The 24527-nt window shown below is 52.7% G+C and overlaps 1 protein-coding gene across 3 annotated transcripts; it reads left to right on the forward strand.

Moving 5' to 3' along the window:
• Positions 1–548: 548 nt before the first annotated feature.
• SNX19 (sorting nexin 19) lies at positions 549–24251 on the forward strand. Of its 3 annotated transcripts, XR_006017070.1 has the most exons (12): positions 550–2797; positions 3142–3280; positions 3791–3891; positions 4040–4159; positions 4421–4551; positions 5676–5772; positions 5990–6176; positions 8277–8406; positions 18886–19070; positions 19808–19895; positions 20696–21391; positions 23702–24251. XR_006017070.1 is itself a non-coding variant. In XM_042034106.1 (11 exons), the coding sequence occupies exons 1-11, from the start codon at positions 1274–1276 to the stop codon at positions 20826–20828; spliced, it is 2835 nt and encodes a 944-aa protein (XP_041890040.1). In that variant the 5' UTR covers positions 550–1273; the 3' UTR covers positions 20829–24251. The 3 variants fall into 3 exon arrangements, 2 of the variants coding, with proteins under 2 accessions (XP_041890041.1, XP_041890040.1); XM_042034106.1 differs by having other exon boundaries at positions 20696–24251; XM_042034107.1 differs by lacking the exons at positions 18886–19070; positions 19808–19895; positions 20696–21391; positions 23702–24251 and adding an exon at positions 11399–15330 and having other exon boundaries at positions 549–2797.
• The last annotated feature ends 276 nt before the right edge of the window (positions 24252–24527 follow it).

The following is a 24527-nucleotide window of genomic DNA, read 5'->3' on the forward strand; positions in this document are numbered from 1 at the left end:
CATCCATAGAGCATCAACACAGAGCTCGTGCTCCCCCGGCCCTTTTACAGCTGAGCAGCATCACCCCATTAATTACCAGCTGTAGGTAATTACCCTCACTCCTATTTCACCAATCACACCTCTTTTTCTTATTGTTCCTTAATGAGGTAACAAGGCTCAGGTGTTTTCCAGGGCACTCAGCACCTGGAACGCAGCAGAGCTGCCTGTTTGCATCAGCAACACAACTTCTCCTTTACTTTAAATAGTAGAAACCCGCGATTTTTTCCTTGTTTATAATAACTGCATAATGAATTCAATTTTATTTTGTATTCATGCAAAAAGGAACGGAATTTATCATTTAAAAATCTATACATTTAAAATTGTGCTTGCATACTTTCTCTATTGCATATAAAATAAAAGGTGGGAGAGGTGAAAACTTGTTTCGCGTGGCTGCGAAATGTAATATTTTTAGGGGTTTTTTTTATTATTTTTATAGCTTAAATTGGGTTAAGAGGACTCCCGTGAGACCTCCGGCCCGCTAGGGGGCGCTGTGGGAACAGCAGGACCGGAAGCGGAAGTGCCGGCGGAAGTGGCGGGTGGTGCCGGCGCAGTGCCCGGGCGGTGAGTCGGGCCCGGGGGTCCCGGTGTGGTGGGTTTGGAGGATACCCAGTCAAAGGCTCCGGTTTGCTGGGCTCTGTGAGCCCCAGTGCCTGGTGAGGGACTGGGCTTGGGGGGATCCGTGCCTCTCCCCGGTGCCCGGTGAGGAGCACGGTCGGCGCGTCCCGGTGCCCGGTACGGGGCTGAGCTGTGCCAAGCCCCAGCGCTCGGCGAGGGGCCCGGTCTTGGGGGGGCTCTGACCAGTCTCGGTGCCTGATGAGGAGCCCGGTGTGGGGGTCTTTAAGGAGCCCCGGTGGGGGACCTGGGAGGCTGTGCCCCAGAACGCAGTCAGGGGTCCCGGTGTGCTGGGCTCTGTGAGCCCCGCTGTCCGGTGAGGGCCCCGGTCTGGGGGGTTCTGACCCACCCCAGCGGCTGCTGAGGAGCCCCGGGCCCCAGTAAGGGTCCCAGACAGCGGAGCCCCGGTGCCCAGTCAGGGTCCGGATCTGCTGGGCGCTCTGAGCCCCGGTGCCTGGGGAGGTTTCGGGGTGGTTGAGCCCCCGATCCCCACTCCGGCAGCCCAGTCTGGGGGGCCCTGAAGAGCCCTCGGGCCTGGTGAGGTGTGGAGCTGTGCACCCCGCTGCCCGCCCATCCACGCTGTGACAGCTCCCCGTGCCCACCCCGCCGTGCCCACCCCGCCATGCCGCCCCAGGGCCCCTCGGCGTCCCGCCGGCCGCTGCTGCTCTTGGTGGTCGCCCTGGGCTGGCTGCTGGCCCTGCAGCTGTTGCTGGACCTGCGGGCGCTGGGGCTGCTGTGCGGGGCTCTGGCCGTGCTGGGGGGCTGGCTGGGCCCCCGGGCCCTCAGCCCCCGCGGCCGCCGGCTGCGGCTGGAGCGGTTCGTGAGCTCGCTGCGGGCCCCGGCCGGCAGCCCCGCGGATGAGGCCCGGCTGGAGGAGGAGATCGCCAGCACCGTCCGTAAAGTGGTGCGGGATTTCGTGGCCTCCTGGTACCGCACGGTGAGCAGAGAGCCGGCCTTCGAGGCCGAGGTGGAGAGGGCTATGCTGGGGCTGGCTGCGGAGCTGCGGCGGCGGATGAGGCGGGTGGACCGGCGAGCCCTGGCCCGCCGCCTCCTCCTGCTCTGCGGGCAGCACCTCCAGAGCTTCCTGCGGGCACGGGACTCCCTGAGGGCTGACCCCAAGGGCGGCCGGACGCTGTGGCGGGAGTACAGCCGGCTGGCGGGGCCGCATCCCGCCCTGCTGAGCCCCGCAGCCGAGGTGGGCTGTGCCCGGGCCGCTGTGGACACGCTGCTGCGGGCGCTGGTGCCGTGGCCGCACCTGGAGACGCGGACGGGACGGTTCGTGGTGGTGGAGCTGGTGGCTTGCAACGTGCTGCTGCCGGCCGTCAGGAAGATGTCTGATCCCGACTGGATCAACCTGCTGCTCATTGGGGCGTTCTCCAAGAAGCCCCGGGGTGGGAAGCCCCACCCTACACCCCCAGTGCCGGATTCCTTGCCTTTCCCGGCACAGACGGACGTGGCTCCTGCCGGGCTACCCCCGTCCCCGAGGGCTGCAGAGGGGCTCAGGAGAGAGGCGGGGGCTGCTGGAGAGGAGGGAGAGGAGGTGAGCAGGTCATGCCATGCAGAGGAACCCTTCCTCCGCCCCCGAGCCCTGGGATCCCTCTTCCCCTGTGAGGGTTTGGAGCTGGAATCGCCCGCACCCGACATGGGCCAGGACGTGGAGCTGCTGGCACCTTCCCCCGCTGGGGAGCTCCTTGATGAGGTCCCCCAGGACCCCTCTGTGCCAGAGGGAGCAGCTGCCTCAGAGGATGGCATAGGGGACCTGGACCAGAGCCCTGGCCCCAGCTCGGATGCTGGCCTGCTTCCCACCTCTGCTTTGAGCTCCTGCCCTGACATCCAGATCGAGCTGGCGGTTGAGAAGGAGGAAGAAAGCCCAGCTGTTCCCAGGAGGTTCTCCTCACAGAGACCCTCCAGCCTGGGGAGAGATGTGGGCACAGCCGAGGGCCCACCACAGTTTCCCCCAGAGCCCGGGCAGAGCCTGCCCCTGCTCTCATCCTCCCCGACAGCTTCCGTGAGCACCTTCAGCTTCGAGCCCCTGAGCAGCCCCGACGGGCCGGTGGTCATCCAGAACCTGCGGATCACCGGCACCATCACTGCCCGGGAGCACAGCGGGACTGGCTTCCACCCCTACACCCTGTACACTGTCAAGGTAAGGGCTCCCCTGGCTGTCACCCCCCTTCCCAGATCCCTGCCACCGCCTGGGCTGGTGTTTGGAGCTGAGGACTTGCTCTGTGTCTCCACAATAAATTTTGTCTGGGGGAATGCCAGGCACTGGGGCTGTTGGGTAGTGGCACAGGGATTCCTGTAGGGTCCTGTGGGGCTGGTTGAATCTTTTGTATCGTTCTTTTGTTCCGTCATGATGGGTTCCTTCATCTTCAGGGAAGGGTTGATGTGAGGAATTGCTGGATGGGACATGCATGGGGCCTGGGGGGCCAGCAGGGACCGCGATTGTTTTAGGATGTGTAAGGATTGTGCCTTTGCCTTCCTCCTCAGTATGAGACAGCCCTGGAGAGCGAGGCCGCGGGCAGCCTCCAGCAGGTGGCTTATCACACCGTGAACCGCCGCTACCGGGAGTTCCTCAACCTGCAGACCAGGCTGGAGGAGAAGCCGGAGCTCCGCAAGTTCCTGAAAAGTCAGTGCCTGCAGTAGCTCTCCGAGGAAATCCTTCTCCCTCTTGTCCCACTCCGTGCTCCTCTGCTCTGAGGGTTTCCTGCCCTGCTTGTGCAGCTCTGGATGCTGGGCTGTGTCTGCTGCCCACATCCCCCATTGTTCTGTGCAGAGCTGGCTGGAGGAAAGATTCATCTCTTCTGGAAGCAAATTCCAGTGTTTCAAGACATTCCTTTTCCCATTCCACAACACCTGGCTTTGTAGTTTTGCACCGTAACAGTGAATAGAAACACTGGTGTCTGTGTATTACCACAGGCTGATGCCAGGCAGTGTGTAGGGATAGCCTTAATCACATAACCACCTTTATTAAGGTTTTAATAAAGACTAAAATCTGTGTTTAGATTTTAAGATTTTAAAAATTTTAATTTTTAATCTTAAAATTTTTTTAATTTTAAGATTTAAAAATGTTTTAAATTAAGGTTATTATAATTTTGCAGTTTTCTCAAGCTTGCCAGTGGGTTTGTTTCCTTTGTAGACATCAAAGGCCCAAAGAAACTGTTCCCTGATCTCCCCTTTGGAAATATGGACAGTGACAAAGTGGAAGCCAGGAAAAGTCTGCTGGAATCTTTCCTGAAGGTGAGATATTTGTGTGCCCCTGTGAGCTAAAAGCAGAGCTCAGGACAGCTTTGTGCAGGCAGTGGAGCACCCCGTGTCTCTTGCACGTTACATGATCAGGTTGGGAACTTGACTCCAAAATGATCTGAATCTCCATCTGTCCTTGCAGCAATTGTGTGCAGTCCCTGAGATTGCAAACAGTGAGGAAGTGCAGGAATTCCTCGCCCTCAACACTGATGCCAGGATTGCCTTCGTCAAGAAGCCCTTTGTTGTCTCCAGGATAGACAAGGTGGGAAAAGTGGGAAGCTGGTTACCTGAGCCCCTTGCAGCTGCCCCTGGAGATGCTTCCTAGGCTTCAGTGTCTCCTAGGAGCCAAAACCCTTCCTTTGTAGCTGGGCTCAGCTTGCCCAGAAACCCGTAAAGCTACAGAGGGTCAGAGCTCATCTTAAAGAACCTATTTAATAGAAAATACAGTGCAAGTCTCAAAGCTCCCAGTTTGTTTCATTAATAAGGATCAATCCAGTAATGAAAGGCAGTGCTGGCTTTGCAGATCGTTGTCAATGCCATTGTGGACACCTTGAAGACAGCGTTCCCCAGGTCAGAGCCCCAGAGCCCCACGGAGGATCTGAGTGAGTCGGAAGTGGATGGGAAATCCCAGACAGACGGGAAGAAGGCGACCAAGTAAGAGCTCCCTCAGCTTTCCAGAACAAGGAATTCATGCACAAACCGAGCCCATCGTGGGGAAGAACTGACTGGGTGCTTTATGTGTTGGGTAGTAAATTCTGTCATGCTCTAACTGAAATACTTTGTTCTTCCCTTGCTGAACGCAACTGTTTGAGTTCCTCTTTATCTAAAGGGTTTCCTAGGAATGCTCAGGTTTCCACAGAAGGTGGGTTTCTTCCTCAGGGAGCTCTGAGGTGCTGCCATTTGCCAGCAGAGGCACTGATACTCCTGGGGAATTGCTTTTTAACCTTCGATATGTGCATTGCTTATATAAGGAGTGATTGCAAAATACAGCCTTAAATTATCTACCTGAAAGTTCCTTCCTGCCTCTCCCGTGTGTTCCACACTGGCCTTGCCCAAAAAACATTTAAGTAGCTGTTTATGAGTAACATTTAAGATCGTTTCCGGTATGTTCCTTACCAAATGTTGGTGCTGCTGACAGTGCTGGGTCTCATTGTGCTTGTCAGTGATTCTTCCCTCACCAAGGAAGGGAAGATTTCTGCACAAGTATAGCTTTTTCTTCCCAAAAAAGTGATGTTTTGCTGGAAAAAATCTGCTGTGGACAAAAAGACAAACTAAAGAAGTACTAGTTTGGAACCATTTTGGCTGAAAAGGACATTCCTTAATGATAAACACGCTATTTTACAATTTGTCCCAAAATCCCAGTGTCCTTTCATATCCTCCTTTTTGTGAGTGTTTATAATTAGATTTCACAATCCTGCTGAGTGATTTCAGCCTCAGAGGCTTTCCTGAACACTTCCCTGTGTGTGCTGCAGTGCTCACACCTTGCTGATACCTGCCTACATCTCCCTGTCAGCTTCTGTGTAACACCTCTCTGTGGAATGTTGGAAATTCAGCTCAGGTGTACATGAGGAAAAGTGCTTTAATACTTTTGTGGTGTGGTTTCACTGCCATCTCTTGGTTATCCTGGAGGCAGATGTTTTCTTAAACCACCTAATCGGGTCTAATCAGATTTCTTAGCTTGGATGTGGACAACAATAACAGGTCCTGGGTCTTGGCTGAAAAGCTCCTGAGTTGCAGCTTGCAGAGAGAACTGACTGTGCCATGGCTCTCCTTTTCAGGTCCAGGCTGAGGTTCTCATCCAGTAAAATCACTCCAGTGCTGAGTGTGAGTGAAGCTCATGACAGGATCGTGTACTCCATCAGGGAGGGCAGTGCTGTAAGTTCAGATCCTCTTGTAATCCTTTCACAATCCCTGTTTGGGAATAATTAACATACACGAGGGTTGTGGCTGCTGCAGCCTTGTTGCCACGTGCCAGGTCTTTGCAGAAGGACACTGAGCAGCCCTGGCTGTGCTGTTGGCTACAAACCAGGAGGTGGGAGGTTGTCTGAGCACTGCAGACCCCAGGTTGTGTGGCACTAATGCACTTTTGTAGGTCTCTGGCACCCTGTCGCTGGCTGCTATGGAATCCTTCATCCAGAAGCAGGAGAAGCTGCTGGAAGCAGTCCCCAGCAAAGCTCCTGAAGGCGAGGGAGGCAGAGAAGCCAAGGAAACCCCTGAGCAGGAAGAAATGGATGGGCTGAGCACACCGGAGCAGGGAGCACATCAGGACACTGACTCTGGTGAGCTCAGCCCCTCTGTGCTTGCATTTCTCTCCCTCAGTACCACAGCAGCTCCAACTTGGGCAGGTTCAGCTTGAAAAGTCTTCAGGACCTGCTCTCCTGCCTGTTGCATCTTGATTGAAGGGAAAGCAAATGAAGTTTTCCAGTCCTGTTTGGTGATGGCTCTGGGCACTGTGGCTGGTGGGAGCAAACTGGGCCTTGGCTCAGTTGTGTCACTGCAGATCTTCACCTTGGTGTGCTCAGCTCAGTCACTGCACAAAGAAGTTTCTTAAGGACACGGTGCTTAAACAGGCAACATTCTAAAATCGAGCTCTTGCGAACTAAAAATTGGCTGAATTAGAGTTTCCTGGTAGTTCCAAGTTAGCCTTGATATGTCCATACACTATAAAAGGACCTTTTGAGATTAAGTCTGGATAGATTTGATGGGAGGAGTAGCACAAATGTAATCTCAGTTCAAGGAATGATGTTCCCTTTCTGATTCTAGAACCCTCCTCTGAAGCACAGGGGTGCCACAGCTTCTCAGAACAGTTACAAGATTATCCTGAACACATGCAAAAATATGTTCTCCAGTCTTTTTCTTGGAATAGCTGAGCTGTATCAGCTGGAACTTCCCAAAAACTTCTCTCCAGTGGTTCAAGTTTGGCAAGCTCTGACTGAAAGCACGTGCTTGTGACAGGATAGGTCTGGTGTTCTGAAACCCAGCCTGTGCTACCAGCTTTGCCTTGTAGTCTTGGAACACGTGCCCGTGGTTTTGGGGAAGCAGGACTGGAGTTGCAGGCCAGGGTTCGGCACAGAGCAGGCCAAGTTAACTGAACTCTGAGGGAAATGGAATGTCAGGGATGTCGAATGATTGCAGATCTGGGATGCCTCAGGCTGGGCTGGCAGGGTGAGGGGAACAAACGTCTGGATAAAAAGGCAACCTATGTCCCTATCTGCTCATGGAGTGGCTTCTGGGAAGTGGTTGGCCAGCAGCTCTCTGAGGAAGAGGGCTTGGATGCTGTGGGAACAAACAGCTTGCTGAGGATGCTCCCTGTATGAGGTTAAGGGGAAGCTGAGCAGCCTGCTCCAGAGTCTGCACTGGGAAGTCAAGTCTCGGGGGGCAAAGCAAGTGAGGAGTAACTTAGGCACAGCCCTGAGCAAGAGGTGCCAAGTGCTCTGTCTTTTCCAAGTGAAATCCTGGAGTTAATTAGTCCAGCTTTTAGGAAGAGGAGGGAAGGAGAGGTGTGAGGTCCAGAATCCCTCTTCCCTTTATTTCCAGCAGTAAATTGTGAGTGTAAATTGTCTCTGTAGGCAGAGAGGTTGGAAGATGAGGCATCAGGGCAGCCAAATTAGGGAAAGCTGCTGCACAGGATCTCACCTGGCCAACAGAGCCGAGGCAGCAGCCTCAGGTTGGGGTGGTGGCCTGAGAGTAGCTGTCTGGGGCAGTTTTGTGGCACATTAATGAGCTTGTTTAGCACAACACCTCAGGGCTGAACAGCATGGAAGTAATTCCTTAGCAAGTAGAAACTGTTTTTGCTGAAGGCTCTGTCATCCTCCTGAGGGTCAGAGGGAGGTTTGGTGTCCCAGGTCTGTGACAGCAGAGATATGTGGGTTAATGTTTTAACTGGTAAATCTGGGTTATCCAGATGTGGTTCATCCACCTTCCTGCCAAGTCTGGGATCTGCCACACGATGGCAGCCCGCAGCCACCAACAGAGCCTTGAGCCTGGAAAACTGTTGGAAGAAGGGAAAGGAATGGGGAAGACAGGGATAATAGTCCTCAGCAGTGCACCTTTTCCTGGCTACAGTCACCACCTGCTTTCTCACCTGTTTTGGGCACACGGCCACCCCTGTGCATGGACTGGGATTTGATAATCCTGCTGTTAACGGAGAAGCAACTCAGCCTTTGGTGCAGCCCTTGGTGGGAGACTGGGGCTGCCTGCGTGAGGTGGAAATCAAAGAGTGGGGAGGGCAGGGTCCCAGGCTGTCTGGGCTGCAGCAGGTCATCTGTGTTTGCACAAAGGGCCAAGCTGGGGAGAAAAGAAGGCGTTTAGGGTGATGCTTTTCACCAGATCTGCCCTGAAGTGGCTCCTTCATCTGCCCCTCCTCTTCCTCCTGGCAGACTCTGAGACAGCTTTGGCTGACCTGGCCCTGGACGTGCTTCGCCTGGTGATGGTGGATCACTGGAGCTGGCTGTGCACGGAGAACATCCAGAAGGTCTTCAACCTGCTCTTTGGGACCCTGGTTCAAAGGTAAGGCCAGAGTGACCACCCTGGCTGCTCTGTGAGGGGCATTGCCTTTGGAGTCACAGCTGGAAGTGGAAGCTTGTGGCTGAATGCAGATCAGTGCTGTGTGTGCATCAGCCAACAAGGTTCTGCACAGCAGGTGCTCCGTGTGTGTGGAGTAAACACCTTGGGGATCTGCACTGGGAGCTGTTTTCCCTGTGAGCGCTGGTGTAGCTCTAGTGAGCAGCCTCCAGGCCCTTGATATCAGGGAAAGGAAAGATCCAGCCCTGGGGTGGGAGTCTTGGCTCCTGACAGGGCAGCAGTGCCCAGCTCTGTGGCTCTCCTGGGAGGACCGGCCTCCTGTTCTCTTGCTGCCCAGGGCCTCAGTGTGTTCTTTCTGCAGAAGTAGAATAAACAGGCCCAGGGAGCAGAGACTTGTCAGTGACAGCGCAGAGTGTGGTCTCTGCTCTTGCTGCTGCACCCCTCTGCTCTGCCTGTGCCTGGGGCAGGGACCCACACATGGAGTAGGGACAGGCTTCCTTTCCAGCTGGGATGGACTTGCCAAGCTTTCCTGGGGCCAGTGCCTCTGGGTGGTAAGGCTCAAGGCCAAGACACACAAACAGAGCATTCCTGTTTTTTGGTGTAGGTTGGTGACTATCACTAGCTGAGGATGTGGTTTTTTAGAGTACATGGAAAGCCTTCCCTGAATGACTTGGGCTTGGGAGAGTCTTGGAGCAGTGCTTTTCCCGCTCCTGCGCCCTTTCTTCTCCCGCAGGCATCCAAAGATGTCAGATCTAAGATTCTGCCGTCAGAATGTGCAGGGCAGCACATTATAACTGAGCTGGTAACTTAAGCTGCCCTCAGCAGATGTTGCCAAAGTGTTTTGAGGTCAGGGACTGCTGTTCTTCAGTCCTGGTCTGTTCCCTTTGGTGGCAGGAGGTGGGGGTTGCTCCCACTTCTCCAGAATGGGCTCTGGTTTCTTGGGAACAAGCTGCAACCCAATCCCTGTGTGTAAGCACGGAGGTATGAGAGCTTGAATAGGCACATCATCACCTCCTAATAAGCTGTGTCCTGGTCACCCAGGGAGCCTGCAGCACCCACACGTGGCATTGGCATTTTCCACTAGAGAAGTTGGGATACACACAGCACATGCCTGCTCTGGGAGGTGGAACAGCTCCTGAGCTGTGCTGGTGCATTAGAGTGAGGAGGAATGTGTGTGTGGCTGCTCCACTTGAACAGGTCAGAGTGAACCCACATGTGCTGCGGGCAGAGCTTTGGCTGGGGGTGATGTGGGGAAGCCCTGGGACTTCTTGATGTCACCATCAGGTCAGGGTGCAACTACAACCTGTTGAACAAACTCTGGGTCTGTGCTGAAATCCAGATGTTGAGGCTGGCTCTGCTCGTGTTCTGGGACAATCAGGAATCCCAGGGGACAGGGGAAAGAGCTGCACAGTGGGCACTGACGTGTTGCCAGGAGGATGGTGTTGCACCTGGATTCCTGCAGGGAACATTTCTGTTGCCTGTAGTTACCCCTAGCCCGGAGGAGAACTGGGAATGGGGAGCCTTCCTGCTGGTTTGGCGTTCGTCCTGGCCCTGAGACTTGTACTCATTCCTGGCCCAGGTGGTCACTGCTGTCCTGAGCAGACCTGAAACTCTCTAGCTCAGACCTGCCTGTCCAGGGACACAGTGGGGCTTTGGTGGCATTTCTCTTCCATTTAAGTATTTACAACTTGATCACTGCTCAGCCAGACCTGGCACTGCCATTCTGGCTGGTGCTGTGTCTGGGGACCCTTTACAGGTGGGGAAAATACCAGAAACTCTTCTGGGAGCATCTGCTATTCAAGGATTTGTTGTTCCTGCCTCTGAGAGCAGGCGCACAAACATGGGACAGCAGATGGATTTGCATTGTGTCTCCAGCCATTACTGGCCACAAAGTAGGAGTGGGCTTCATCCTTTCAAGAGATGAGATCCTTCCCTGTTCCTGTCAGTGGCTGGGTTAGGTGGTAGGGGATGAAAAGGAGGTGTCCTAAAAGTGTTTTGGGGGGCACTGCTGGATACTCCTCTGCCAGCTTGCATTTGGTGAGTAGGTGCTACTCCTGCTGCCCCCCTGCAGCTGCAAGCTGATGATTCTGCTCTGGCACGAGACACGGTGCAGAGTGATAGAAATGGGCACAAACCAACAAAACCCACACCAAGAATGAGATCCAGCTTCTCTCAAGAGCCAGTCCCTTTCTTGGAGGATTTTCTCCCTTGGGCTGGCAGTGACATCAAGTGCTCATGGGGCCTCCCTACCTGCTCCATTCACTGTTCTCTGCAAGGAGCATCCCACCACCCTCCTCCTTCCCCCCTTCTCCGTAGCTGGAGCCAGCCCCCATCCATCTCCCGGAGTGTCACTTTGATGGCAGTGGGAGAGGAAGGCTCCATGACCGAAAAAGGGGTTGTTGAGTCAAGGGCGGCCGTGTGTGCGAGCCCGGATCCGCACTGCGCTCATCCCATTATGTAACAGGGAGTGATCCTTTTTTGGAGCTGAAAGGAGAGGCGGATGGAGGGGAGGCAGAGGGGCTGGGAGTGGGAATGACCCTGGGGCCGAGGATTGCTTCCAGCAGCCTCTCTGCGTGCTGCGGCCGTGCCTGTAAACAAACCCGCTGCCCCGCTCCCGCCTCTGTCCGGCTCCACTTCCCTCCCGCGGGCTGGAAAGGCTCCTCTCCTCTTCCCTTGGGAGGCTGCAGCGGGAACCTGTTGGCACAGGGGAGGAGATGGGGCTATTCTGGGCTCTGGGGGTGTTCGGTGCAAGAGCTAAGAAACATTTGGAGAATCTGGGTGCTTTTTAGAGCCTTGTGAGTCAAAGAGGTGTTAAAAATACACAGCAAACACGCGAACCACGCCGTGCTGTGACCCTACACCCTGCCCTCAGTTGTCCCCAGTGGCACAGTAGCCACAGGTCTAGGGTTTGCCATGCAGAGCATGGGGGCAGTGCTGGGGCCAGGGTGACAGCCACCACCTCTGCTTTCCCTTCCAGAAGCGAGCCCCAGCAGAGAGCCAGCATCCCAAGGATGGACCTGGGAGTATTTGAGGGGCAGATCCTGGTCTGTAAGCTTTTCCTGGCTCCTTCTCATGCAGCACAACAGAAAGCCATGGCCACAAACCGCTGAGTGGGGGGAAGGTGTCTCGGCACACCCTGGGTGTCTGTGCCCTGGAACCTGAGCAGGGCTGGGGCACAGGGTCCGTGCCAGGCTCGGAAGTGCCTGCCCTGAAAGGAGCGTGTGGAACTACTCAGGCAGCTTTGATGGTGTCATGTTCCACTGAGCATGAGTTAAAATAAATGCAAATCATCCCTGCCTTACCCATGAGCTCAGCCCTGCTTGGCTTGCTGCTTGCTTTGGGTCATTCCCGTGCTCTTCCAGGCTTTGTCCGTGTCCCCTCATCCCTTGGCAGAACTGGAAGATTTGAGGAGGTGATATTCCAGTCTGTGTGAGCTGTAGGTGGAGTGCCAGGGGTGCTTTGAGACTGACTGCAGGTGACCATCCTGCTTTTGAGAACTGATTCTTGCACATTCATGCTGTCACCTTGGTCTTGGGCTCTTCCACTGTGTCGCTGTCAGGCTGAGTGTCACGGGCACTTGTAGATCAAGGAGGTCTGGAGCTTCGGAGAGCTGCTGGCTGGGTGCTTTTTTCTGGTTTTCTCTTTGATTTTCTTTGATCTCTGTGCCAACAGAACTGGCACAAAGAACCTTGGTAGCCACCTTGATCCTCTTGACTGGAAAGTGCCACCAGCAAATAGTGGTGCCTGACCCTCTTCAGTGTCCCTGAGTAAACCTGGAGCAGCCAAGCACCCATGGGCTGGGAGTGCTGGGAGCACAGTGCCCATGGGCAGGGAGTTCTGCCAGCCCTGGAACCACGGAGGGGCCGTGTCTGACAGCCGAGACAGTGCTCCCACTTCCCTTTGGCTTCCTGGCTGGCATGTGCCATCCAGCCTCAGGCAGTGCCTCTGGGTTTTGCTGGCAGAAACAACCAGGCAGAACTGCAATATCAATGCAGCTGGAGCATTAAATCCACTCATTCTCCTGGTTTGTTACCTGGGGAGGGGATTTGGGCATGTTGGGTGAGGACCTCTGCAGCTGCACACACAGGGACTGTGCTGGCAGGCCCAGGTATGTGGCAACGAAGTCACTGTCCCTAAAAAACAAGCCTGAAAGCAGCACCAGAGTTGGGAATTAGGGGAAGCAACCTCATGGCATCTTACTCCTCATCTCTGGATTTGGCTGTTTGCGTTGTAGCCGTGAGGAGCAGCAGGAATTGCAGCCTGTGGTATGTCAGTAAAAGCGATTTCAGGACTCTGTGTGTCTTCATGTGTATATGTAAAGTAAATAAAATCAGCTTGGAAATGGGCCTCGATTCAGTTGTCTCCAAGCACCTGGAAATTTTGGATCTGGCTTTGAATCTCTGTCCCAAACAAAATTTATTTCCCTCTTCTAGAAGCAGCCTTCTTCCAAAAACAGCCACTAGAATGAAGCCAGCACTCCATGCTTTGATAACAATTGCAACATTATTTTAACTCTGATTCTGTTTCAGCAGTTACACATGCCAGCTTTCTTCCTGGATTCAAAAAAGCACAACAGCTTCCTATTTCAAATGGAACAAAGAAGAAAAGGGTTGAGAGGAAGTAATGTCTCCCCGTTGGTTTTAGTTTTCCCTGGTTTTTGAAGGGTTAATAGTGGGTTTATGTATTTTGATTCTGAAGTGGGCTAATGAAGCAACTGCTCCAAGCAAGGCCTGGCCGAGACAGCCTGGCCTCTCCCTGGGGCACCACTGAGAGCTTAATTGGCTCAATAAATACTTGAAGAAGATGTTATCAAAAGCCAGGATGCTTTGTGAAAAATCAAGGAAGTTTGGGGACGATTATTTTAATCACGTACCTTCCCCCCTTCCCTGAGCCCCAAGGCATCGCAGGAGGATCTAGGTTGGGAAAAGCAGAATTTGGTTCATTCACTGCAGGGTGAAGACGTTGGAGTCCTGTGAGTTTCCATGATTGCTTCTTGCAGCAGGTGTGTTTTGAGGGAGCCACACATAAAATGGCACAGAAATCCCAGCACCGAGGTGTGGGTTCCTCCCTGCAGGGATGAATGGTTGCCTACAGAAGGGAATGGTTGATCTTTTCTTCCTCTCTGCCCCACAGTAAGATGTCCTGCACACCCACATCTCCCAGGGTTTCTGCCAGCTCCACCTCTCACTGCCTGGGTCAAGCAGGTAGGAAAACCCTTCTGCCCAGGATGTCCCCAGCCAGGTACAGGACAGGTTGTTCACAGCTCTACACGTTCATAGGGCAGCAGGGGAGGAACATTTCAAGAAGGAGAGTTTACTTTGTGCAGAACTTTGAAGGGCCTCGGGATGCTTCATGTTCTTTGATTTATGGAGGTTATTTTTTTCCTTTTCTTTCCCATTTCCTTCCTCAGCACAGGGTTTACCCATGGCTTGGACAAGTGTGAGGTTGCTTTGAAGGTGCTGAGCTGGGCATGCTGCACCCGTTTCTGCTGTGTGGAGAAGGTGGATTTAGGCTCAGGTAGCAGGTGCTGAAAGCTGAGCCTCAGGGCAAAAACTCTCCATTTGTGTTTTTCAGTTCTTACTGTGCCCACTGCAGCTGTTGCTTCATTTTTACAAGGTTTCCTCAGAAAGGTTTTGCAGTCAAAGCATTGAAATGTTGCTCCTCCTGAGCCCTTGAGTTAAGGATAATCTTGTGGTTCAAGGCATTATCTGGGGAGGAATTTGAGGGACAAGAACTGGTGAGGGAGGGATGGTTGGTGATTTAAGCACCGGCCTTCCTTGATTTCGGAGTCATGCTTGAATGCCTCGTGTTTTCCAGATGTTGCTTCTTTCTTCAGTCATTTTTGCTACCCTGGTCCCACAGGCCTCTTTTGAGCTTCTGGATAGCCACAGTGTATTCCTTAGGGAAAGGGAGGCCATGTTCTGGGGTGGGAAGCAGTCAGTGTTGAGCTGGACATGCTATCTCATGTGTATTTGTAGGGCTGTTTGTATTTATACAGCTAAAGCAGAGAAACTTTCTCCTCTTTGTCGCCTTCCAGCTCTGGCCTCGTCTTCAGTTTGTGTTTGTCTGAATCCTTAAAATCCCTGGGTGTGAGGAAATCACAATGGCTATTGCTTCAGATTTCAATTATAATCAGCATATTTAACTTGACTGTTCCTTAGCTGAAGTGATCTCAGTTCTTATCCTCACCTTGATGGACAAAAAGAGCAGAGCTTTACCTGCTTGTGGCAGGTGGTTGTAAATTTGGAGAGTATTGGATCTCTTTGTTCATTCATAGCACATCTTTATTGTCCACACCAAGCAAGTCCAACCTGTCCGGGCTTTACTTGCTGAGCTGAGCTGAGCTCCCTCATCTGCAGGTGAACCCTCTGGATAGTCCACTTGAGTGAGTGGATCCAGCCAGGTAGAACCAAGCCCATTTGCCTGTTCCTGACTCTCAGCCTGCCTTTCCTCCCTCCTAGCAGCCCTTGTTGTTTCTAGGAGCCCAAGGAAGGCCAAGGTATGCACCCCCAGCCCTTGTTTTTCATTCCCAGGCCTTCTCATCATAACAGACCCCTTTAGCTGACCTTGCAGGTCCAGCTTAAACCATGGCATTAATTTGGCTCTTTTTTAGCAGCCATTTCATTCCTCCACCAGCAGCTATTTCAAACAGAGGTCCCTTACAGCATGGGCAAGTTATGCACCTCCAGATTATCTTCCAGGCCTCAGCAGCCTTTGCAGTCTGGCTCTTTGCATTGAGCACTGTCAAAGCATTCGAGTGTCTGAGCCCAGGAGGTCGCTTTATCTATTTCTGGTCTCAGCTGAAGTATAAGGAGATGGTTCTGTGATGGGTTTATTTTTTCTTTCTTATTAAGGCTATTTCTTCATGAAGTAGCAGAATGAAAATAGTAACTCATCAGCCATCCAAAACAAAAAAAAAAAAGAGAGGTCTATTTATGTTTCTTGGTGGATTTATTTCTACCTGGGAGCAGCGTGTGTGTACTTTCAGTGTGGCACAGGAATCTCAAATGCTTAGGCCTTTAATAGCACAAAAAATCATCTGTGACCTGCTGGTGAAGGTCAGCTTTGAACCAGCAGATATTTGGAGTTCCTGAGCTGTTAATCCCAATCCTGGTGCAGCAAGTCTGTGTGATGGAAAGGTCAATTTGCCATTTTCTGGGGTTTACTCAGGTAGGATTTTTCAATAAAGTTGGTGTGAATCTCCCTGAGTTGCAACTACAGTTGTGGGAGTTGAGGTGGGATTCTTGGGATGTCCTGTGCAAGGCCGGGAGTTGGACTTGACTTTCCTTGTGGGTCCCTTCCAGTTCAGGATATTCTGTGATTCTGTGAATTACTTTGCTCCTCACAGTTTAAATGCTGCTGGTGCTGCCCCTGTGTGTGTTGAAATGGGATGTGATTCCCCGAAATGGGTGTTGGTGGTTCACTGTGGTTGCGAGGAGGGAGGAAAACTCAGGTCACTCTGTTCTGAGATCTTCTTTTGAAGCCTCAGCTGCTCTCCCAGAGTGGATTTAGCGCCACACGGATCACTGCAGGCAGTTCTCTTCCCAGTGCCTTCAGAACAGCTCCACACACTGACAGACTGGCAAGAGGGAACCCAGAGCTGAGGTGCTTTGGTCTGTGTTCCATTTGCACCTGCCTGTGGTTTCTCCTTCTTTCTTGTCCCTTTTCCTGTTTAGTTCCTTCGCTTTTCTTTGTAAACTTTGTGGGTTTGGGTGCTTCTTCCCCAGCTGTCTGAGCACCATGTAATGGGGCGAGTTGGCCTCTTCTCAGGAGCTTGTGTGGAGCTGTGCAAGATCCATGGAGCCGTTCCCAGATCCTGCCCTGTGCTTCCCAAAGTGGAAGGCAGTGAGCTGCCAGACTCGGGAAGAAAATCCATCAGTGGTGTTGCACAACTGTGGGAATCAAGACCTGTAGGCACTGGCCTGTTTGCAGTATGTGCACATGTGATCACATTCAGAGGTGTTACTTGGGGGCCTTGTTGCCTAACTCAAGTGTTTTTATGGACATACGTGAGCTGGAAACAGGAGGTTGGTTGTGTGGGGCCTTCCAGCATTTGTCAGTTCTCAGCTTGCTCTTGAGCTGTCTGGAAACGTGTGCTGTCCTCCGTAGGTTCAACTTTCTCTCTGTCCACTCTTTGCTTGATTTTTTGCTATTTTAGGAATGTCCCTAAGAAAAAAGAAAGCTTGTTCTTTGCTTTCTGCAGCCTTTTAAAGGCTGGACAGTGGCTGTTGCTGTAATGAGTTTGGTGTCAGTGTTCAATCTGAACCCCCTCGGTGCAGGGCTGACTCGTTGCAGCTCTGTCCCCAAGTCTCTGAACTTCTGTTGCTTGTCAGATGTTTTCTCAGCTAGGAAAGCAGATTGTGTAAGAAAACATGTTAATGAAAAGCCATGTTAATGAAAAACCATGTTAATGGAAACTCTTGCCCCTAGAGAAGTCAGAGTTTAACACTTTAATTTGGTTGGGAATAGCTGGAGGGTTTACCATGATCCAGAGTGTTAAAATCTGCTGATGGCTGGAGATAGAAACCCTTCTAATTTTATTTCCAACATGACTTTTCCCAGGCAGGACTGGGATGTGACATTTTGTCCTCTAGGACAGGTGGAAGGTTTGCACCTCAGGCATTGTCTTGTAGCACCATCCAGGTCCGTGGTGATGCTGAGCATGAAGGATGTGCTTCCCCATTCCCAGTGCCAGTCCTGGAGCACCGGCAACATCCCCTGTGTCCCTTGCTCTGGGACATTCCTGGTCTTACTGCTGCACCAAGGCTCCTTTTCAGAATTTTTAATGGCCTTTGCTTTCCAGCTGGCATTTCCTAGCTGTGCATCCCTCAAGATCTGCTGTTTTCACCTCATTTCCTGCTGCCAAAGGGATGCTCACACCACGGCCCTGCCCCGCACGATGCCAACCTGCTTCCTTTGCCCTGCTCACCTTTGGCTGTTGCTATTCCCGACTCCCCAGTCGTGTGGGGAAGGACACCCTTGGCCTGAATGCCTCGCCCAGGAAGAATGCAGACAGTCTGGCAGAGCGCAGGTTAAATAAAGTTTGCCTTGGCAGGGCTCTTGGATGTACTCGGAGCTGCCGGGGCGTAGTGGTGACGGAATTGCAAGCATGAACACCAGCTGCCAAGAGGAACGGGTCTCCTGGCCCTGCTGGCTGACTCCTCTCCTCTGGGACTCTTGAAGTACTGGCGCAGTCACAAGCCTTGTCCCTAGCCCAGCGCCGTGCCGGCACTCCCAGCTTTGCTCCGGAGCCTCCCGCCAGTGAGGCCAGCGGCACCATCAGCGCTGCACCCCGAGTCCTGCTAAACCAGGGAACCATCCTGGGGCCTCCGTGGGATTCACCCACGGCCTCTGGGAATTCTGAGGGGAAAGACTCCAGGCAGTGCAAGTTCTGACTGACGGCTGTGGCTTGTGCTGTGACATGGGAAGTGATTTCCCGTCTGGGCGAGAGGGTCCATGTGGTTGATTTAGGAACTGTCCCTGGCCAGCCCTCGGGTGGTGGGGTCACATCATCCCAGTGCAGCTGCAAACGCCTCCGAGCCCTTTTGTGGAGCAGGGATTTTGGGATTTGCAGGTGGTTACTGTAAAAAGGGCACAGTCCTGACCCAGTGGGAGGGAGCATCAGCAGTTCTGTTGGACTTTGGATGGGAACAAAGAAATCCTTCCCTGGGAGGGTGGGGAGGCCCTGGCACAGGTTGTCCAGAGCAGCTGTGGCTGCCCCATCCTTGGAAGAGCTCGAGGCCAGGTTGGATGGGGCTTGGAGCACCCTGGGATAGTGGAAGAAGTCCCTGCCCAGGGTGGAATGAGATGAGCTTTAAGGTCCCAAAATCAAAGCGTTTGGGGATTCTAGGATTTCATTGCTTGCCATCAGTGGGCAGAGCAGGACTGAACAGCAGGGAAGCATGAACAGCAGAATGAACAGTAGGATGAGAGGGGGGATGAAGCATCAGGATATTCATGGCTCATCCTTGGAGTGTGTTTTGGTCTCCAGGAAAGACATCCTTGACTGTCTTGGTAGCAGAGGGACTGATAAAAGGAGCAGAGGCTGCCAGAACAGAGCTCATGTCCTTGTAGTCCTTCCTGGGGGTTGTTTGTAGTTAAACACCAGTTCCTCCAGCTCCATCTCGGACTGTGCTTGGGGATAACTTAGGAGCTTCAGGCCAGTCATATCCCTGAGCTGGGTGATTCACTGTGTTCCTGTGATTAGCAGGGTGATGGGGCTTTTTATGGCCTTTGCTTTTCCCACATTTGTCTGTAAGACAGGGAACATCTCCTACTTTTGGTGCGTGGAAAACTCAGCTAATTAATACTTATGAAGATCTTTGACGTAGAGACAAGAAAACTGCACATTAACAAACCCAGGAAGCTGATTTACCCTTCCAGGGCTCTTGATGGGTGGAAATATCCCAACTTGGTCCCAAGCCAGACCCTCCCTGACCTTTGTCTCTCTCCCTGTTCCTGCAGGTGGCTGGAAGTGCAGATGGTTACCCTGACCTGCACCCAGCGCTGGGTCCAGTACCTCCAGTTGCTCCAGGAGTCCATCTGGCCTGGAGGAGTTTTACCAGCAGTGCCTAAATCCCCCAGGACAGAGGAGCAGAAGAAGGCAACAGCAGAGCAGGCCCTGCAGAGCCTGATGGGGATCTTGCCCAGTAAGTGTGTCCCAGAGACCTGTCAGCTGCCCGTGGGATAGGACAGTGGCTGGGGAACACTCCAGCGCACCAGAATCTCTGGAAATGTGGTTAAATGCAGAGATGGAGTCTGCTCGTGCCAAGGCACTGGGAAACCTTCATGACCCTTGAGGTTTGATGGTTTCCTGCAAGCAAAACCCGGAGTTTTCCAGTTCTGGATAGTTTGTGTAAGGATTTGGGAAGCAGCCCAGCTCGGAGGGAAGGGACGCGTGTGTTGGCCATTCCCGGATGTAGCCAGGCCATGATTCAGTGCTCACAGTTCCTGCTGAGCCGCCTCACTCAGGCAGGGCTCAGGACAGCTCTGCTCCCACCTGCTGCCAAAGGGTCCCATGGTGAGGAAAGTCACCATGCAAAGCCTGTGGCTTTTCCACTGGACTGAAATCCCGAGCCCAGCTGCACTGGATTTCCCTCTCTTGAAGTTTGACATGGGGACCTTTGGCATTAAAGCAGCTGCTGCCTAATCCATGTGAGTGCAGTCTGAACTTTTAACTCCTTGATGCAGTGTAAAGGGCCCTCACTATCCTTTGGGAGTGAAAAGGCACTGCTAGTACGTGCCCTTCTAGCCAGGAATGCTTTGCTGGCACTCCCTGCTGTCCCAGGCTCAGAGCACCATCACAAGCTTTGATTCAGCACCCACCAGGACAAGACTGACCTGTGGGAATATGCAGCTCCTAAAGCTTTGTCTCCAACACTTACAGATGTGATCCAAGAAATCCTTGGGACCAGTAAGTGTCGGATGAGCTGGAACCTGGTGCTGGAGTCGCTGAGCCAGCCTGTCATCAACAGGTATGGGATTGTGTTCTTTACCCTGGTGCCTCTCATGGGGTCTGAGAGCTGTGCCCGGGGTTTTGCCGTGCGATTCCCACTGCTTGGCACCGAGCACATCCACCTTGTTATTCCAGACTTGTAGTATCAGGGGCATCTGCATGTCCAGAACCTCAGTCTGGCTGCAGATTATTGAGCCAGTCATGTTATTAATGTTGTTTGGCCTGCTTAGTTAGTGCATGTCAGGGAAGTAAGACAAATCCTGGTTTAGTTTGGTGTGGGAAGAGCTGCAGCTCTGTGTAGGGGGTGTTCTTGTCTATCCCCAGTGCTGTGAGTCTGGAAAAAAAAGGGTTTGGTGATGGATAGCAGAGATATGAGGGTCAGACTGGACATCAGGAGGTATTTCTTCACTGAAGGGGTTGTTAAACATTGGAAGGGGCTGCCTGGGCAGGTGTTGGAGTCCCCATCTTCTGAGGTGTCCAGGGAACAACTGGACGTGCACTCAGTGCTCTGGTCTGGTTGGCAAGGTGGGGATTGGTCACAGGTTGGACTCAATGATCTGGGAGGTCTTTTCTGTCTTTAGTGACCCTGTGATCCTGTTAAACACAAGATGCATTTGTGTTTTCTGTGCTGCTCAGCAGCTTCAACACCCACTGGTTTGGGGGAGGTGAAAAAAAGCTGAACCACCCCTGAAAACATTTCTCTTCTGGGGACCCAATATTGTTCCTCTCTCCCCTGGAGCATTGGAACACCCCTCCCTTGTGCTGAGCTTTGCCTCCCATGCCCTGACCAGCCTAAGCTTCATCTTTTCTCCATTCCAGGCACCTGGTGTTCTGCCTCCTGGACATTCTGCTGGAGTTCTTGGTTCTGAAGGGCTCCAGCAAGGAGCCCAAGGCTGCAGCTGCCACACCATGTGCCTGTAGTGGCCTGGACAAAGCTGTCCCAGCCCTTTAACCGGGGCTGGTGCCCCCAGCAGTGGAGGAGAGAAGCAGCCACAGGCATGGAATGATTGGATTTTCAGCCTTTACTGAACGTGCCTGGGAGCTTCTTGTAAGGAATTTCTCCAGCCAGTGCTAAATGAAGCTGCTTCCAGGCTTCTCTGTTTCAGCTGGGTGGTGGATCAAACCCAGAGTGAGGGGCTGAAGATGCTGTGCAGCATCTGTTTCATTGCTGACCCGATGGAGAGCCTGGAATGAACCAGCCTGACCCGTTGGAGAAGGAGCCACAAACCCGTGGTCTTGCCCCACCTTCCTGAACATCTCTAACATCTCCAGGCAGAGAGCACAGGAGATTTGCTTTCGTGGCTTTAGAGCCCACGTGGCACTGAGAGAGTTGGTGTGATGGGACCTTGCTGATGGATGTTCCTGCAGGACAGGTGGAGGGAGGAGCAGTGCTGTCCCTGCTTTGTGAGCAGCCTGCGCTGCACAATCCGTGTCACAGCAGGAAGAAGGGAAAGGATGGAGTGTGGAGATGTGCTGGTCCTGAAGTCAGCATCCAACTGCCCAAATACCTGGGAGGTGAGAACAGGGGTCAAAGGTGCTGCCCTGCCTTGGGGACAAAGATCAGCTGCTTCTCCCTGCCACTGCTCTAGGATGCAGTAGGGTGGACTGTGATCCTGGGAAAGAGACTCTCCTCAGGCTAGGGAGGAATGGTAGCTCGGCTGGACTTTAGGATTCCCTTCTATTGTGCTTTTTGAGTCACCTTTTAGTCCCTGGGACAGTCACCTGGAAGGCACAGGACAAAAGGAGCTGACCCATGTGGGACACAGCAAGTAAATCAGCTCCCACACAAACGTGCTTGTCACAGGAAGCTCTGGAAGAGGAATGAGTCCCTTGGAGCCCGGGGGGAATCCTGGACAGCCAGAGGGTGAGGCCCCAGCACAGGGCCTGCAAGCACTACCTGAGCTCTGCTCCTCATTGCTGTGGCACTGGGCTTTGGTTTGCTGTGCCTGCTGCTGCAGCAGCTCTGGGCAGGGCTCTGGAAAGCCCCTCAGGTCACGGAGCATGGATTTGGCTGCTGCTTCTCCAGGTTGTCCAAGACTTGTTTTGTGAGCTGATGTTGCTCAGCAGTCAGGTTCCTGGGAGTACAAAAGAACTCAGAACATGCACCAACACACCAGTTTGGTGACCTGCTTTGGTGTATTTTCTGGGAGAAATATGGACTGACCAGTGCTGGACTTGGCTGGTCAAGGTGTTGTCTAGAGACCAAAGGAGGCTGCACACAAGGGAACCATGCAGGATCACTGTAGTGTCTGTGCTACAGTGCCAGATGGTTTCATCTCACAGAACCATGGAATGCCAGGCTGGAAGAGACTGCCTGCTGTTTGTGGGAGCTGGATGCTCCATGGCATGTTTGGAGAGAAGGCAGTGTAACTCCAGCATGCCAGTCCTGCTCTTTCCCAAGGAGCTGCTTAATGATGGACTCTCCACAGTGTGAGCTGCTCTGTGCTTCTGTGGTGTGAAAATACCGGGAGGGATCATCTTGCTGCCAGCAGATGGATTTTTAGGGAGCTCTAAGGACATCCCAAGACCAGGCAGATTCCAATGTCATGAAGCAAAGCAGTTCTGCATCACTGTTGGAGCCATTTCTCAGCAGGAGATGGTAGCTTGGCCACCTGCTTGGAGAAGAAGGGAGATGCGAGTTAAGTAAGAGTAGATTAGGTGGAGAATGCTTTGGGATAATCCCAACTGGCTGAGCAGCAGTTTGGGAAGCAGGACTCAGATATATCCTTAAATATCTGCTTGGAGCAGCTGCTTCACCTTGTCTTTCACTGCCAGGTTCCTGTTCCACTCCTTTTTCCTCCTGCTTCCATTTACTACCCCAGCTGCCAGGAGGGGGAGAAGGAGCCACCAGCCAGAGATGAGGCAGCAGAGCCCTGTTGTGCTTGGTGGCCTCCCAGATGCTCCTGGTTGTGCTCGTTTGCTGTTGCTTCCTAATTAATGGTGTGGTTTTGGGGCTCCAGGACTGGGGTCTGTCTTTGATTAGGGATAATATTAAGAGTCTTTGCTGAAGAGGATCATGGAGTGCAGGTTATCCATTGCCAGTTCCAGCTTAGGGCAAAAGTCTAGAGCTGTCCCTACACGCACTGGAAGGACGAGCTGACACTTCTCCTTTGCCAGGAAGCCCAAGTTCTCCCTGCTTTAAACCCCCACCTCTGAAATTATGCAAACGACTGAATGTTCAGTCCTCCTGGTGGAAATAATTTGTGATCACTGCCAGTTTGGGAGCTGGTGCGTGGCTGGGGTGGTGCAGCAGTGATTTGGGGTTGTCCCAGCAGCAACGTCCCCCTCTGTGTTAAGATACAAAGAGCTGGGGCAGAGAAATTAGATTTACTTATGTGCACTGAGAGTCAGTGTCAGAGCTGGGAGCAGACCTAAGGAGTTTGAATTGCAGAAGGGTTGTTTTACTCTCCAGAACCCTCTTCCTTGCCTCAGACATGAGGGGTTTGAGCCCTTTCTCATGCTCTCACTGGCTGGGCTTCAAATTCCCATTCTCTCCTTGGGAGATCTGAGTACAGCCTTACAGCTGAGGTGGAGCTGCCCAGGAGCAAAGAGCTCCTCTCTGCATCGTGTTGTTAAGGAGTAAAACAAATCCAGTTAAAAGCTCAGCTTTTCTCCTACTGCAAGTCCTTTGCCTCACTGTAATTTTGGGATTTAATTGAGCACAATGGTGGCAAATAGAAACTTCTGCATTCAGGTGGGCTGAAAGTTTATTTCCATTGGACTAAGACTAGAAAAACTGCTTTGGTAAAACAAACAAGGTTGACAAAAAAACTTAAGCTCGCTCTGTGTGTGTCATATTCTCAGCAAGCTCCTTTTTTTCTGCAGGAATTTGTAGAAGGAATTTGCAGAAGGCTCCTGCCACCTCTCTGAAGGGCGGGTGGTGAGAGCAGCCAGATTCCATCTCAATGAAGAGTTGCAGCCTGGTGTCACGTTAGGTAAAGAGCAGTACCTGCCTCAGGTGGGTGCTCAGCTCTCCCTCTCCAGGTCCTTCTGGCTGTGCGTGGTCCACCTCCAGCCCACCACTGGCTGATTTTGTGGAGAAATATTTCCTTTCCTTCTTCCTTAGTTTCCCCCAGTTGACTGGAAGCTTCCTGGAAGCAGGGGTTGCTCCTATGTGTGGCTGAGTGCAGTGGTGTAGAGCTCCAAGGCACCACTCTGAGCTAAATAACTGTTAAACTGTGTTTTTAGGGGAAAAAAATCCCACCATGCACTGACTCCCTATTTCCTGTACTCAACCTTTGTATCAGCTGCTTGTGGTGCTGCTGTTGGAGTCTCTGTGGAATTGTGCTGCCTGGAAAACCTGGTTAATTGTTAAATGGGGAGCAAAGCTTCACTCCCAAGTACTTGTGTGCAATAATACTTTATTTCAAACTCATTTCTCTGTCAGAGTTTTAAAATTTGCCTTTGGTCTGTAAGGCAGCCCTCGGGAAGAGAAGAACAAGTGGGGAAGAGGCTGGGTGTGAGTGGGGAAGGGGGGAGGTGTCTCCCAGGCGTCACAGATGTGTGGCTGGGGCAGCAGGGTGGGTGACAGTGGGTGTGGGACAGGGGTTTTCCCTCCTGGCACACAGTGGGGCTGCTCAGGCATGGGAAAGACCAAAGTCCTTAAAGCTTGGTCCGGAGTCGGAGCAGTTTCCCACCTCACCAGCATTGC

Source organism: Corvus kubaryi, unplaced genomic scaffold, assembly GCF_017639235.1.
Source record: "Corvus kubaryi isolate FWS band 111438036 unplaced genomic scaffold, C.kubaryi_AGA036_p1.0 37367, whole genome shotgun sequence".
NCBI lineage: Eukaryota > Metazoa > Chordata > Aves > Passeriformes > Corvidae > Corvus > Corvus kubaryi.